The sequence below is a fragment of the Mytilus trossulus genome, chromosome 6, assembly GCF_036588685.1.
Source record: "Mytilus trossulus isolate FHL-02 chromosome 6, PNRI_Mtr1.1.1.hap1, whole genome shotgun sequence".
Lineage (NCBI taxonomy): Eukaryota > Metazoa > Mollusca > Bivalvia > Mytilida > Mytilidae > Mytilus > Mytilus trossulus.
In genome coordinates this window covers 40,572,052-40,588,292 of record NC_086378.1, presented here as the reverse complement: position 1 = coordinate 40,588,292, position 16,241 = coordinate 40,572,052, and the positions used below count along the sequence as shown (strand labels likewise).

Genomic DNA, 16,241 nt, shown 5'->3' with positions numbered 1-16,241 from the left:
TTGTATAATGGTATGATGTCATCCTTGTCGTCTGTGTCGTCCGAAGACACATTTGGTGTCTGGCCATAACTTAAGTTTAAGTGAATGAATCTCTATGAAATTTAATAAAAAGGTTCAATGCCCCTAAAGGAAGGTTGGGATCGATTTTGGGGATGTTGGTTCTAACCGTTTTGGAATTAGGGGCCTAAAAGAGGCCCGAAACATGCATTTTTCTACTTTCAGGATATGAACTTTTTTATAAGTATTTCAATTGCTTTGAAATTGTACCACAATGATAAATACCACAAGTAGAAGGCTTGGATTTATTTTGGGGGTTATAGTGCCAACAGTTTAGGTATTAAGGGCCAAAAGGGGGCCAAAAACTTGACAATAACTTGTGTGTAAGGGTATGGATCTCTCTTATATTGTACCACAAGGTTTCATATCACAAAAGGAAGGCTGGGATTGAGTTTGGGGGTAACTGCCCAATTCATGGGGGAATTGGGGGCCAAAAAAGGGTCAAAAACAAGCATTTTTTCTAGTTTCCAGACAATAACTCGTGTTTAAGAATATGGATCTCTTTGAAATCATACTACAAGGTTCCATACTACAAGGGAAAGGCTGAGTTTGTGTAGGGGTAATTGCTCCAAAGGGGGATTTAAAAAGTAGGGGGGGCCAATTTTTTTAAGGGGTTCAAATATTTTCAAATTTCCAAGAAGAATCTTTAATTTAACAGTATTGTGCAATAGATTTGTAAGATCTTGACATTTATTTTGTGTCAGTAACCTACACTATGTCAAAAAATGGATCCCACTCAAATTTAGACAAGTTTCAAACTTGAATAGTGTGTCAAAATTTACCACAATGCTAATCTGCCTCAATGACAAATTGACAAAGACAAAATTAGTTCCCCTTAACAGGATAAAGGAGGTATCCCCACTTATCATCTCATTATTTAGAAAACACCAAAAAAGTTGTCCTGTTTTCAGGCCCTTGCTGTAGCAGAGGTGGCATTAAGTTTTACCCTTGTCTGTCTGTCGGTACATCAGTATGTACGTACATCCCAAGATTGGTTTCTGTTCTCTAAATGTTACTTCCGATAATATTTTAATATTTAATTGACACTGATTTCAAAAATATCTGGTTCTATATACTTCTATTTTAATAAAGTACAAAAAATAGCTACTTCCGGTTTACACAAGGTCACTGCTGGTTGTTTTTTTTCAAGGTTAAATGGTTTGATACCTTTTGCTTAAGTCTCATGGCTTTATCATGTATACATATAAGATAAAAGCAAAGATCAAAATCTAGAACTTCAAATTAAGCTATGACCTTGAGATCAATTTCAAGGTCATAAACCAAGGACCTCAAATTAAAAGGCCATAGGTCTTAATTATATTTGGTTAATCAGTCATATCACCATACACATATTTTTGAATGCAAGAGGGGAGAAAACTCCCTTTTACATTCAATGTACCCTTGCAATCATATTTACATGTTACGACATGACGCAACTAACAATTTAGTGAAAATAATTTGTTGATATCTTATAGGGTTTTTGGAAATAAGTCAAAGTAAGGTAAATTCAAAAATAAGAGTTTGACCTTGACCTTTGACCTTGACCCAATTTTCATTTTTTTTGGACCAAGGAGCTCAAATCAATTGATCTTAGGTCTCTATCACTAATGGTTTACAAGATAGAAATGCATATCACTTATATCAAATGCATAAGGGGAAATAACTCTCATATGGAGCGTTCATATTGCTTCAGTCAAAATAAGACAAATTATGCAAAGGATATTAGGAGCAATTTTATAAAATAAATTTGTCGTAAACTTTTACGGTTGCAAAGGAGATGTAGATACAAAAAGGAGCTCAAATCAATTGATCTTAGGTCTCTATCACTAATGGTTTACAAGATAGAAATGCATATCACTTATATCAAATGCATAAGGGGAAATAACTCTCATATGGAGCGTTCATATTGCTTCAGTCAAAATAAGACAAATTATGCAAAGGATATTAGGAGCAATTTTATAAAATAAATTTGTCGTAAACTTTTACGGTTGCAAAGGAGATGTAGATACAAAGAAAACAGTGTTTGTGGAGATAGCTCCTACAAAGAAAAGTATTCGGTTACGCAGTGTAAATTTCAAAGGTGCATAAACAGTTCGATATCATATACCAAATATCTAAGTGACATATTGCGAAAAGAATATTTACGTGCAAGAACAAAATTAGGAGGAAAAATAAAAAAAAAAATTAGAAGAAAAGCAATAGGTTTTTCCACAGAAAAGTGGAAAGCCCTAATCATCAGAAGAAAAACAATAGGTCTTTCCACAGAAAAGTGGAAAGCCCTAATTATAATACATTCTTTATTTAAAGAGGGTAAACTCTGTTAGTTACAATAAAGTAATCTTCCCATAGGCCCTCACATAAAAATTACAATACAATCAAAAACAGATATTTACATATAGTTAAAGAAATTAAAGAAATGAGTGAGTGAAATTACGGGCACTTTATATATGGAAGATTCTACAATGATTCTAGCCTTTATTAATATCTGGTGCACCAATAAGGAGTTGTCATTCTGAAACCATGTTTTAATTTACTCAATAGTTTATAGTAACCTTAAAGATTGTTTATTTAATTTATTTCTACTTGCAGGACACTAACTGAGCTGATATTTTTTGTTGGTGATGATGAAGTGGTAGGTAGAAATTAAAAACAGAATTAATAGGGGCATTCAAATACGGTATTCAATCAATCTCTTGAATGATCAAGATTGCCATTGATAAAGTTAAGAGAGATATTAAACAGTGGGAAAGCCAGTGACATTGAAGAGCTACTTCCGGTAGTCCCGCGGGAAAGGGGACATAATCGAAAAATTTTGAGGTGGCGCTGTAACCAGCGTGTAAACAAAAACGTAGCCTGTGCTTCAGACAATAAATCTATTAAAACAACTTATCATCAATCAGTATTTGAGGTTAATTTTTCATAAGAATAGATTTTGTCACACGACTGCCAAATTCGGTATTCAAATAAGTGCTCCGTTACTGAAATATGATAAACCAAAAGACTACCTCTGTTGATTTCCAAAAAAACGCGGGTAATCCCCACGACTACAAACAACTGACACAAATGCATCCTAAAGCTTTTCATTGGTCGAGATATAAATAAATGTGACCTAGAAACATATGGGCACATGACTATGTACAGGATTCCCCGTCACTCTGAGTCTTGTTTACATAATAAATACTTCAACCGGAGGTCAAAATTCAACATTTTTCAGATGTTTTGGGAATTATTTCGGTGCAAAATCAAGCAAATTATGTCATATTTTACAGATTTTAAGCACAAAATTGATTGAGACAAAGAAGGCTGATGATGTTTTCAGGATTTTAAATATATTTTACTTAAAATTTTGAGTGGTTGAAGGCTTGACACCGTCAGTTGTTGATGTTTACATTAGTTACTCAAACTCCTCGTATCACATTTTCTGTAGTTATTTAATTATGCTGCTGTTGTATAACAGATTTATGGATGAGATTTATGTAGTACATTGAAACTGGTTTAATCTATGAACGAATTTGTCCATATAAATAACTTCCATTGTCTGGAAGTAGACCTACCCCCCTTTTTTCAACAACAAAAAATCAGTTAGTCAAAAGTTGTTGTCTGAATAATCATGCAAAAGTGCAAAGTGCAAAGTGTAAGCACCCAGGTAGTCTTTGTTTTAAGCCAATTTTTAGGGTAATGGTTAAAGTCATTCTTTGATTCTGTAAATTATTATAAATCTGAAATGTTTTAAATTGTCAATTTTAAAAAGTACATGTACAAATCAACAATATTGCCTGCCTACTACTGATGCATCAATAATTTTCATATTTTGTTCTTGTTTATATAAAAAAAAATACTAGCACTCACACATGCTTATAAATGTCTGTCCTTATCATGCTTATCAAGCAACCTGATGTACACTATTCATGTTTTAGTGTGTCTGGGCCCTGGGGCATATTTAACTCTTGAGATTAACATTCAATAGGAATGCCCAATGCCTAGTACATCAAATTCTTAATACATGTTAGAGCTACATGTATATGACCATTTAAAGCATTAACAAAATGCTATCACTTCCAAGGTCTACTTTAAAAATGATATATGAATGTATCACTCTAATTTTGGTGATCCTGTTTTGTTGCATTGATGTAACTGCTTGACCCACATTTTTATTTTACACAAGTTTACAAGAAAACAAATTTTGGACACAGGATCTATAGTTTATTAAGAATCATACCATTCCTATATATCTGTGTGCTGATTTTTCTGCAATAGAATACCTTTTCACACATTTTACTCCATTCTAAAAGCACACAATTGCAATAATTTGCAAAATCATGTGTTAACATATCTAGGAAAAGGGCACATAGACATCTAATTCATAATACTACACAAGGAGCAGGATCTGCTTACTCTTCCAGAGCACCTGAGATCAATTATATGTTGTGGGTTCAAGTTGATCAGTTTTCTTTTTTCTAATTTGTATATTAGTTTAAACTTTTCATCCAAAAGTCTGAAGTCTGAAAAAAGAGATATGTATCTACTGAAAATGATTTATTTAGGTGCAGGGGTTACCACACTTTGAAATCTACATGGAAGCAAACCAGTGAAAGGTCATGTCATGATAGGCCACTTGAGAGACCTCACTACGTCTGGGAGAAGTGAACAATTCTAGAAACTTTCCATTTAAGTCATTCAAACCTTATTAAGAATAAAAGACCATCATTTTAACTTTTTATATCTTTTATTTTTCTTATGTCTCAAATACTACAATACATACATGTTTATGTCTGATACCAGTGACCGATCCAGAACTTTTTCTAGGGGGGGGGGGGGTGTTTGCTGCTGCTGACTAACTTAAGAGGGGCCCGCTTCAGCGATTCCCTTTTTAATCAACCAATTTTTTCCTATGAAAGATGGGCCCTATGAATATGCTAGCTTTGCATCAATGAATATCAGGTTTTTCAATGACATTAAGTAATATTGTATTGCAACAGCATACATGGCATAGTGTCTCGTGTACATTTACCCCACGTTATCAATATAAAATGGTGGAGTGTTTCACATTGTATGTATATTTGAAAATATAAAAATGTTTAGAAATTAAAGTTTATTAAATGATGAATAAATACAAAGTCAAAAAAATAATGTTAAAATGAAAAATATGTAAAAAGTACTTTAAACAATTAAGGAGAACCTATTGTTAAAATTAAAAAGTTTTTTTTCAAGTAAAATCAAGTCAATTGGTCCTCTGTCCCATACATGTATATCCTCAATATAGAAATCCTGCTCTTCTTATTCCTATTGTTATCTGAAAATATATAATTTATGCAGATGATATTATCAAATGAATATAATTTCAAACTTCTCGAGAGTTGCTACTATACATTGTATGATCGGTAAATTATAATATATTTTAATTGTCTACTGACAAAAACATGATCTTCTGAGGTCCCAATTTAAAAAAAAAATTGAAAGGAAATACTGGAATCTGAAGGATCAATCCCGAAATCCAGAGCTAACAAATACCCAATCCAGACGTCCCGAAAAAGTTCCTCTAGAAAAGGTAATAATTATACACACCAACAGATGTTTGGAGAAATTTTCTACTTATAAATTCATTTACTTAGTATCTAAAATTCATCACCATAATAACATATCAACCTTTTTAATAGATATAAATAATGTTTAAATAAATTATAACGTAATATGCAATATTAAATTATCTTACAGGTATCTGTTATTTAAAAGATAACTTTTCATTCAATCATTCATATTTTTAATTCTTCATACGAGTAATTGATAATAAATGTCATTGAATGTATCCAACGCCAATAAAACCTGGCCACAACACCTAGCCAATACTGAAGGTAGCAATAAAATTCAACAATAAATCACATATTTTTTTTTTAGCATGGAAGGAGGGACAGAATTTATACTTTCCTACTGGTGGAAATTTCATATACCTGAAATCTTTAAAAGATATTTTACATGCCCATATGCACTATTCAGCAAAAATAATAGTACTGCTGTTCACATAGACAAGGGTCTGGATGGGGTGTTCTGCATTTCTTTATCATTTAATCCTTAAGTTCATTTGTCTCTATTTTTTATACTTTTTGTCCATAATTTCTCTTTCCTCAATATATAAATTAGCACATCAATAGTTCAAAATGATTATGACCAGACCTCAGGCTTGCTGCTAGGAATATTTTGATTTTTTTTGGGGATGCATAGGAAGTAGTCCCAGAAAAAAAGTAGTCTTTGTCAGACTTCATAATTATTTGGACTAGCATTAGTCCAAATAATTATGACGTCTTGAAAGGCTATTATAAAGGAACAAGAATAGAGAAAAATTACCATAAAATAAGGAAAAAATAGAGCAAATGACATGCTAGTCTAGTCCAAATAATTATGACATCTTGAAAGGCTATTATAATTTTTTTCTTTGACGCCTTACATTGATGTAAGGCGTCAAAGAAAAAAATTATAATAGCCTTTCATGTAAGGCGTCAAAGAAAAAAATTATAATTTTGATGTAAGGCGTCAAAGAAAAAAATTATAATAGCCTTTCATGTAAGGCGTCAAAGAAAAAAAATTATAATAGCCTTTCAAGACGTCATAATTATTTGGACTAGACTAGCATGTCATTTGCTCTATTTTTTCCTTATTTTATGGTAAATTTTCTCTATTCTTGTTCCTTTAGTAATAATTCTCCAATTCTTTATACATTTTAATAGTCATAGTTCCCAGTGGCAGATCCAGGGATAGGGTTCCAGGAAATGGAATCACCCTTTTTTGGGGACGATCATTGCATTTGAATAGGGACATATAGTTGGAACCCCCCTTTATCCTGGGGATAGTTATTTTTTTTCCTTTATTTTTATTTTGTTTGTTTTTTGTGTTTTTTTGTCACACTTTTTGGGTTCAAAAATAAAAATATTAACCTTTTTACTATTCGAGACAACCAAACAAATCAGCACAAATGCTTTACACAACTGTTAAAATTTAATTAAAATTTAAATGCTAACATTGACATGCCAAAATTGAAGTTTTATTCAAATTGAAGTCTCACGCTGGAAAAGGGGCGTTTATTTACATGTGATCTACGGAAATTTACTGGATTTCAGAATCGAAAAGAGGCAAACATGTAGCCATAACCCGATCAGATCAATAAATTATGTTATGGATAGTATTCATATCTTTCTATTAACCATTAAAAGTAATAATACTAGGATTTCGAGAGCTCAGAAACCTTAATCTGTTGAAAAATGGCGTCGATTTATGTGCTTCCTTTTCGCAGCCTCAGTTACAATTTGACACGGAGTGATGGGTATTTATGCAAATATTTAGGGACTCCTATCATCATAGATACTATTTTTGGTCATGTTATATTTAAATAGCCAATAGGATGCAAATGTGTCAGTTATTTTCAGAAGGGGAAAACACCCGCCATATTTTTATCTTCCAAATTAACAACGTCACTTGCCACTTTCAGATGTTCGTTTCTTGTAAAATAAAATCTTCTAAGAAGAAAAAATAGCATGGTCACCTGTAAAACTTACCTTTATAACTAATTGATGATGAAATGACACAAGTTTAATTGTCTTTAATGATAAATTTCTCGAAAAATCACACGTACACAATGTAAACAAATTGCCGCGATGGCGCAATACTGTCGCCCTCTATGAAAAATCGCGATTGTCGCCCTTGATTTTCTGGCCGTTACGTCATATGGAAGGAGGCGCAGAATCGATCCGGGGCTTTCCCACTGTAAAATAAAAACTATGTTATCGATGGATAACTCATAAGAAACCAAAATTAAGGTTCATTATCACCTTTTGGCTTAAATGAAAAGGGTAAGAAACAAGCAGTTTTGTAGTTTAAGGGTATATGATACAGTTACAGCGGAGGTAATGCTTTGCTTATGTAAAATGTTATTTTAGCGACGTCGAACTGAGTCATATCGGGAAAAGATGCATTTTTCGACTGATATTTATCATTCAAACTGATTTCATTTGAAAACGAGTGAATGGACCCAAATTTTTTAAAACCACATTTTGGTCCATTTTGCAGGGAGATTATGAGAACCAAATTTTATAAAACAGGAAATAGGGGAATTTTTTAAATTTTGATAAACATGCAGCAAAAAATGATGTTTTTTCCTCTATTCATGAACATTTGATAAATATGAGCTATTTCTGAATGACAATTGCATAATTTTTACTGATACTTATAAAATACAGAAATTACAGATTATTTAACCAAAACCAATTTATGTTTATCTTTTAAAACCAAAAAGTTATGTCTTTCTATTGAAAAAGAAAATACGGACACAAATCTGAATTTTGAGACAATATACAAAATTTCGACTTTGTTTTACTCAAAAAGTAGCACATGAAGGTATATTTTTTATTACATATTTGGCTTAATCAGATAAAAAATAGCCTATATGCAAATTTTCATCAACTTGTAAATACAGGTTCAAAACTGTATCGTATGCCCTTAAGGACTATAACTTGTTTGTAAGTGTGTGGATCTCTCTGAAATTGTACCACAAGGTTCCATATCACAATGGAAAGACTGAGTATGAGTTGGGGGGTAATTGCCCTAAATGTTCAGGAATAAGAGTTCAATTAGTTATCAAAGGTACCAGGATTATAATTTAGGATGCCAGACACGCGTTTCATCTACATAAGACTCATCACTGACGCTCATATCGAAATATTTATAAAGCCAAACAAGTACAAAGTTGAAGAGCATTGAGGATCCAAAATTCCCAAAAGTTGTTCCAAATACGTCTAAGGTAATCTATGCCTGCATGTGGAATAAGAAAATCCTTTAGTTTTTCGAAAAATTAAAAGTTTTGTAAACAGGAAGTTTATAAAAATGGAACAGCTAAAAACAAGCAATTTTGTAGTTTCTGGACAAGAACTTGTGTTAGTGTATAGATCTCTCTGAAATTGTACCACAAAGTTTCATATCACAATGGAAAGACTGGGTATGAGTTTGGGGGTAATTGCCCCAAAAGTTCAGTAATAAAGGGGCCAAAAAAAGGGGCCAAATACTAGCAATTTTGTAGTTCCCATACAATAACTTGTGTGTAAGTCTATGGATCTCTCTGAAATTGTACTGCAAGATACAATACCTCTAAAGGAAGGCTAGGATTGAGTTTGGGGTCAATTAAAGGGGATTAAAAAATAAATTAGGTGGATTTATTTTTATTGCGCCGCAACGAAGTTGTCGGTGCCATATAGTTTTACCCTTGTCCATAATTCCTAAATTCTGTAATTCCGAAATTCCGAAATTCCGTAATTCCATCATTCGGAAATTCCATTATTCCATCATTCCATCATTCCGAAATTCCGTCATTCTGTCATTCTGACATTCTGCAACAAATCAACTCATCATAGATACCAGGACTAAAATTAGTATAAACGCAGACGTGCGTTTCGTCTACAAAAGACTCATCAGTGACGCTCGAATCCAAAAAAGTTAAAAAAGCCAAATGAAGTACGAAATTGAAGAGCATTGAGTACCAAAATTCCTAAAAGTTTTGCCAAATACAGCTACGGTAATCTATGCCTGAGGTAGAAAAGCCTTAGTATTTCAAAAAAATCAATATTTTGTAAACAGTAAATTTATAAATATATTCATGTCAGCACAAAAAGTGCTCACTACTGGGCTTGTGATACCCTCGGGGAAATAAATCTCCACTAGCAGTGGCATCAACCCAGTGGTTGTAAATAAACTCATCATAGATACCAGGACTAAATTTAGTATAAACGCCAGACACGCATTTTGTCTACAAAAGACTCATCAGTGACGCTCGAATCCAAAAAAGTTAAAAAAGCCAAATTGAAGAGAATACCATTATTCAATTTTTTTTTCTAAACGCCTACAGATGCTGGGCTGATTTTTGGTATGTGTGTTACTCGTGATGAGTTACAGATCAAGTGTAAGTTTCATTGTGCTCCGCTAATTTTTGCCGAAATTATGGTCATTGGACTTTGATAAATTGTTGAAAATCACAGTTGTACAGACTTTTTTTCAAAACTCTTTCAGATATTGGTATGATTTTTGGCATGTGAGTTAACCAAGATGAGTTACAGATCAAGTTTAAGTTTTGTACCACTCGGCTAACTTTTGCTGAAAATTACGAGCTATGGACTTTGATAAATTTAATGAAAATGACAGTTATACAGACTTTTCTAAACGCTTTCAGATAATTGGCCCATTTTTGGTATGTGAGTTACTCATGATGAGTTGCAGATCAAGTTTAAGGTTTGTTCCGCTCCCAAAATTTTTGCCAAAATTAAGGCTTTACAACTTTCAAAAATTTTTAAGATGTGAGACTAATATCATGTTTGTGTCCACATGTGTTATTGAAATTGCAGGATTTTCAACTTTTTGAGACGGGGCCATTCATGTCGCTTTGGAATTTCAACCAAAGATGAAGAACTGGATCTTCCATCACTGTATTGGATACCTAAACTACATAAGTGTCCTTACAAACAACGGTATATTGCTGGGTCTTCCAAGTGCTCCACGAAACCTCTTTCTAAATTATTAACATATATTTTATCAGCAATCAAAGACGGGCTTCAAAGTTATTGTGAAACTGCCTATTCTAGAGGTGGTGTGAATCAAATGTGGATACTTAAAAATTCCAAAGATCTTTCAGAATACATACAATCTAACTCTCTTTCATATTGTAACAGTTTTAAAACATTTGACTTTTCTATTCTTTACACAAATATTCCACATTCCAAATTAAAAGACAAATTGAAAAAAGTTGGTATTACTTTGCTTCATAAAAAAGAATGGCCAACGTAAATACAAGTATCTTGTCTTAGGGAGGGATAAATCCTACTTTGTAAAGAATCACTGTGATTCAAACAAAATATTCTCTGAAACTGATATTATCAAGATGCTTGATTTCTTGATTGACAACATATTTGTTACGTTTAGAGGACGTGTTTTTCAACAGACTGTAGGCATTACAATGGGAACAAGCTATTCCCCTCTACTTGCCAACTTGTTTCTATATTATTATGAGGCTGACTTCATGCAGGAACTTCTTAGGAAGAAAGATCAAAATTTGGTGACTATGTGGAACTCATCTATCCCATGCATCGAACTAGAGATAAAGGATACTACAGATTCAGTTAAGTCGGCTTCATATCTTGACTTACATCTAGAAATTGACAATGAGGGTCGGTTGAAAACAAAACTTTACGACAATAGAGATGATTACAGTTTTCCAGTTGTGAACTTTCCATTTCCAAGTAGCAACATTCCAGCAGCACCTGAATACGGGGTATATATCTCCCAATTGATATGATATTCCCGTGCTTGCATTTCCTATCATGATTTTCTTGATAGAGGGTTGCTGCTCACAAGGAAGCTATTAAACCAAGAGTTCCAAATGGTGAAGTTGAAATCATCCCTTTGTAAATTTTACGGACGCCATCACCAGTTGGTTGACCGTTATGGGATAACCGTTTCACAAATGATATCGGATATGTTCCTTACGTCGTTACTACAATCCCCTTCCCTTTCATGAATGTGACCTACTGAATTAGACTATTTACCGGATTTGTAATCACATAAGCAACACGACGGGTGCCACATGTGGAGCAGGATCTGCTTACCCTTCCGGGGCACCTGAGATCACCTCTAGTTTTTGGTGGGGTTGGTGTTGTTTATTCTTTAGTTTTCTATGTTGTGTCATATGTATTATTGTTTTTCTGTTTGTCTTTTTCATTTTTAGCCTTGGGGCATATTATGAAATAGCACAGTATTGGGCAATATCAATTAATCTTCCAATTGCATAGAATTGCGCTATAACACAATATTGCACAATAGCAAGCAATCTTCAACTGCACAGTATTGCCCAATAGCAAGAAATAACCAATTGCAAAGTATTGTACAATAGCAAGAAATCTTTAATTGCACATAATTGCGTAAATCTTAAATTGGACAGTTTAGTTTAAATATATAGGCACTGGCTGCGGTTACATGGAAATGTAACAATAATAAACATATTATTGTTACATTGGAGACTAATTGCCGGAATGCAAAGTTGGATAAGGAACTGATTAATAACGAATGTAACAATAATTGTTGAGGCTATGGTTACATTGCGTCATTGTTACATGAAAAAACGGCCATGTACGATGGGACTAGTAATATGTACTAAATAATAAAAGTTGAAATCATTTATTTTATATTTACAATACATACAATTATTACATGCAACTTTTTTTTATAAATATTTATTAACAATGACAGTTTCTACACATCCAGTCAGTGGTTTTTGGAGCATTTTAAAGTCCGACACATTTTTTTTTTAATAAAAACTTCTCCAAACAATATTTGTATATATAGATAAAAAAAAAAAGGGGAAAAGTTACCTTTGGTTTAGACTCCATCTGATTTTGAAACGAAATTACGTCCTCCATGGATACATTACAGAAGTTCACAGTTAGCAAACTTTGCTTTTGATATATTATTTTTTCAGAACTGCGTTTGTAAAGTTGTATGAAATTTGTGTCTTGTTATTAAATCAGTTTCGTTTCTAACCAATCCAAAGTTTTATTTTTTTTTCACCCAAAACTAAATTGGAAATAGAAATCTCTTCATCCTTTGTTCAAAGTATAATGACAGTTATGAGAGTAGGTGTGCAGTAAAATACTTAGAAAAGGACACTTTTCTCAGCCCGACTCGTTTCCCAACAACAAACCATTGAACTATATTATTCGCCTTTGACACTACTTATCTGAAGTAAAATTGAGAATGGAAATGGGGAATGTGTCATCCTGGTACCTTTGATAACTACAAAATGTATCAACTTAAAAGCGACAACAACCCGACTATAGAGCAGAAAACAGCCGAGGCCACAATGGGTCTTTAGTGCAGCGATAAACTCCAGCACCCGGAGGCGTCCTTCAGCAAACCCCTTAACAAATATGTATACTAGTTCAGTGGTAATGGACGCTACGCTAAACTCCGAATTATACACAAGAAACTAAAATTGAAAATCACAAGACTAACAAAGGCCAGAGGTTCCTGACTTGGGACAGTATCTTTAAGAACATCAAAACCATTAATACGTAAAACTATAAAGCAATGTAACCGTAGCCTCAATAATTATTTTTACATTCGTAATAAATCGGTTCCTTACCCAACTTTGCATACCGGCAATCAGTCTCCAATGTAACAATAATATTTTAATTATTGTTACATTTCCATGTAACCGAAGCCAGTGCTTTAAATATATTTATTTATAGTGGATTGGGAGTGGGTGGGAGTGCTGCCTTGTACCAGCATTAGCCTGCTCTTTTTTCGAAATCTGTAAGGGTGCCTTTAACTTGCAGAGATATGGCTCTCTCTTAACACGGATCAACCATTTATCTTCCCCTTCCGACGAATTGTAAACGTTTCCTCAAGACCACACTAGCAAATATAGGCAAGGAAGAGCTGAAAATTCAGTCCCTGAATTTTTCATCCTGGAACAGGAATCGAAACCAGGAACCTTTGTGTTAGTAGTATGATGCACTAACCAGTACTCCACAGCCCTCTTGTATTGTGCAATAACAAGACATATCCAATTGCGCAATATTGCACAACAGCAAGAAATTTTCAATTGCACAGTATTGCACAATAGCAAGAAATCTTCAATTGCACAATACTGTGCAATAGCAGGAAATCTTTAATTACACAGTATTGTGCAATAACACAGTATTCCCATCTTCTATTGACATATTTATTTATAGTGGATTGGGAAACAAGTGTTGCCACTTATATTAATCCTTTTCCACTTTGTGGGTGCGAGTGCTCCCTTGTAGCAGCATTAGCCTGCTCTTTTTTCGAAATCTATAAGGGTGTCTTTAACATGCAATAGATAAGGCTCTCTCTTAACACGGGTCAGCCATTTATCTTCCCCTTCCGACATGTACTTTGATCATGACAAGTTACAGATCATATTCAGCAAAGTAAAATCTACAAATAAGTCAACATGACCAAAATGATCAATTGACCCATAAGGAGTTATTTCCTTAAGCCTCAGTCACACCTTACCGGATAGCACGAAGAGATGCCTAACGGATGAAAATAAAAGTTGTCAGTTGACAAAATTGTTATCCGTTGGGAGTACGTTGATGTACTGACCGAATAAAACGGATGTGTAACGGATGCATAACGGACACACACCGGATATGCAACTTTCGAGAAATGGACATGTACCGGACAGAACAGATGTTGAACGTACAACCAACGGACGAGTAACACATAAAACGGACACCTAACGGAAGCGTGCTTGATAAAACGGACGAATAAGATATACAGAAAAATCAATTCGACAATAATAATACATGTCAATCACATAAATATTCAAAATGTTCTGTGTAACTGGTTTTGGTTTGTTATTCAAAATTCCGCCAAAGGGCAGTGTCTGGCCTGAATAAGAACTGCTTGATTGTGAAGACGTGACGTGAATAATAATAATTCATGAACCTTAAGAAATCTGACATACCAATAATAAGCATTTTTAACGCGAAATGTTCAATTGGCATTTATCCGTTTCAGATCCGTTCATCGTCCGTTTTATCCGTTATATGTATGGTAGAATTCCGTTCCTTATCCGTTCAACATCCGTTTTATCCGTTATACATCCGGTAGAAGTCCGTTGGTGAATTTATCCCCCAGACCTCCAACGGATGTGTAACGGACACGTAACAGATACAAAACAGAAACGAAACGGATGAGTACCGTACAAAACGGACGCCTAACGGACTTTCAACGGACATTTTATCTGTTGGATGTCCGTTCAAAGTTTTGAACATGCTCAAAATTTTCCACCGGACAGAACGGACGTCAACAGATAAAACGTACGCTCAATTAAGGGCATACGATACAGTTACAGGGAAGGTAATGACGTTGCTAACGTAATTTGTTATTTTCGCGACGTCAAACTGTGACATATTGGCAAAAGATGCATTTTTCGACTGATTTTTATCATTCAAACTGATTTAATTTGAAAACGAGTTCATGGACCCCTATTTTTTAAAACGGCATTATGTTTCATTTTGCAGGGAGATTATGTGACCCAAATTTTTTAATTTTTGATAAACATGCAGTAAAAAATGACGTTTTTTCCTCAATTCATGAACATTTGATAAATATTAGTTATTTCTGAATAAAAAAATGCATACATTTTAGGATATTTATAAAATATAGAAATTACCTATTATTTAACAAAAAACAATTTGTGTTTATCTTTTATAACAAAAAAGTTATGTTTCTTTCAAAAAGAAATTACGGCCAAAAATCTGAATTTTGAGCAAATAGACAAAATTTCGACCTCATTTTACTCAAAAAGTAGCACATGAAGGTATATTTTTTTTAATTACATATTTGATTTAATCAGGTAAAAAATAGCCTATAAGCAAATTTTCATGAACTTGTAAATACAGGATCAAAACTGTATCGTATGCCCTTAACAGACATGCAACGGATATGGACGGACGTCTAACTGATACGAACGGACGTCTAAGGGACATGAACAGATTGAAAAAAAGTAATCCGTTAGGCGTCCGTTCATGCTATACGGTGAGGTGTGACCGAGGCTTTTTAAAGTCAAATTTAACAATTTTTAGTAAATCTTTTACAAAAGTCTTCTCCTGTAATAATGGAGACAAATTTATCAAAATTGGCCACAAACAAGCATTAGTCTTGTACTTTTTTCAATTTTAGTTTCTTGTGTACAATTTGCAGTTTAGTATGGCATTTTTTATCACTGAACTATTATATTTATTTGTTTAAAGGCTAGATGAAGGACGCCTACAGGTGCCGGAATTTCTGACTGCATTGAAGACCTGTTGGTGACGTTCTGCTGTTGTCTGTTCTATGGTCGGGTTGTTGTCTCTTTGACACATTCCCCATTTCAATTCTCAATTTTATTTGGGTATTTAGTTTTAAAAATGTGTCCAATGACCCTGCCTGCCAAAAAAAATTACATTATTTCATGCATTAATTGTAGATAAAAATATCATGTGAGTGACACAGGTTCCTTGGAGCCTCTAGTGTAGTTTTTCATACAAATCTATTGAGGTGTTCCATTTCCAATAGAATGTTACAGCTAGTTTTTATGTTGTGCTGCTAACACCACTGTCCCATGTTAGGGGGAATGATACTTAGGA

General features: G+C 33.7%; 1 protein-coding gene across 2 annotated transcripts in view; it reads left to right on the top strand.

Moving 5' to 3' along the window:
• The window catches only part of LOC134721346 (importin-4-like), a 338,068-nt gene that overhangs the window by 95,914 nt on the left and 225,913 nt on the right, over nucleotides 1–16,241 (top strand). For both annotated transcript variants that reach the window (XM_063584285.1, XM_063584286.1), the window contains exon 7: nucleotides 2,647–2,689. In XM_063584285.1, coding sequence (XP_063440355.1) covers nucleotides 2,647–2,689 — 43 coding nt within the window. The remainder of the gene's footprint in view (nucleotides 1–2,646; nucleotides 2,690–16,241) is intronic.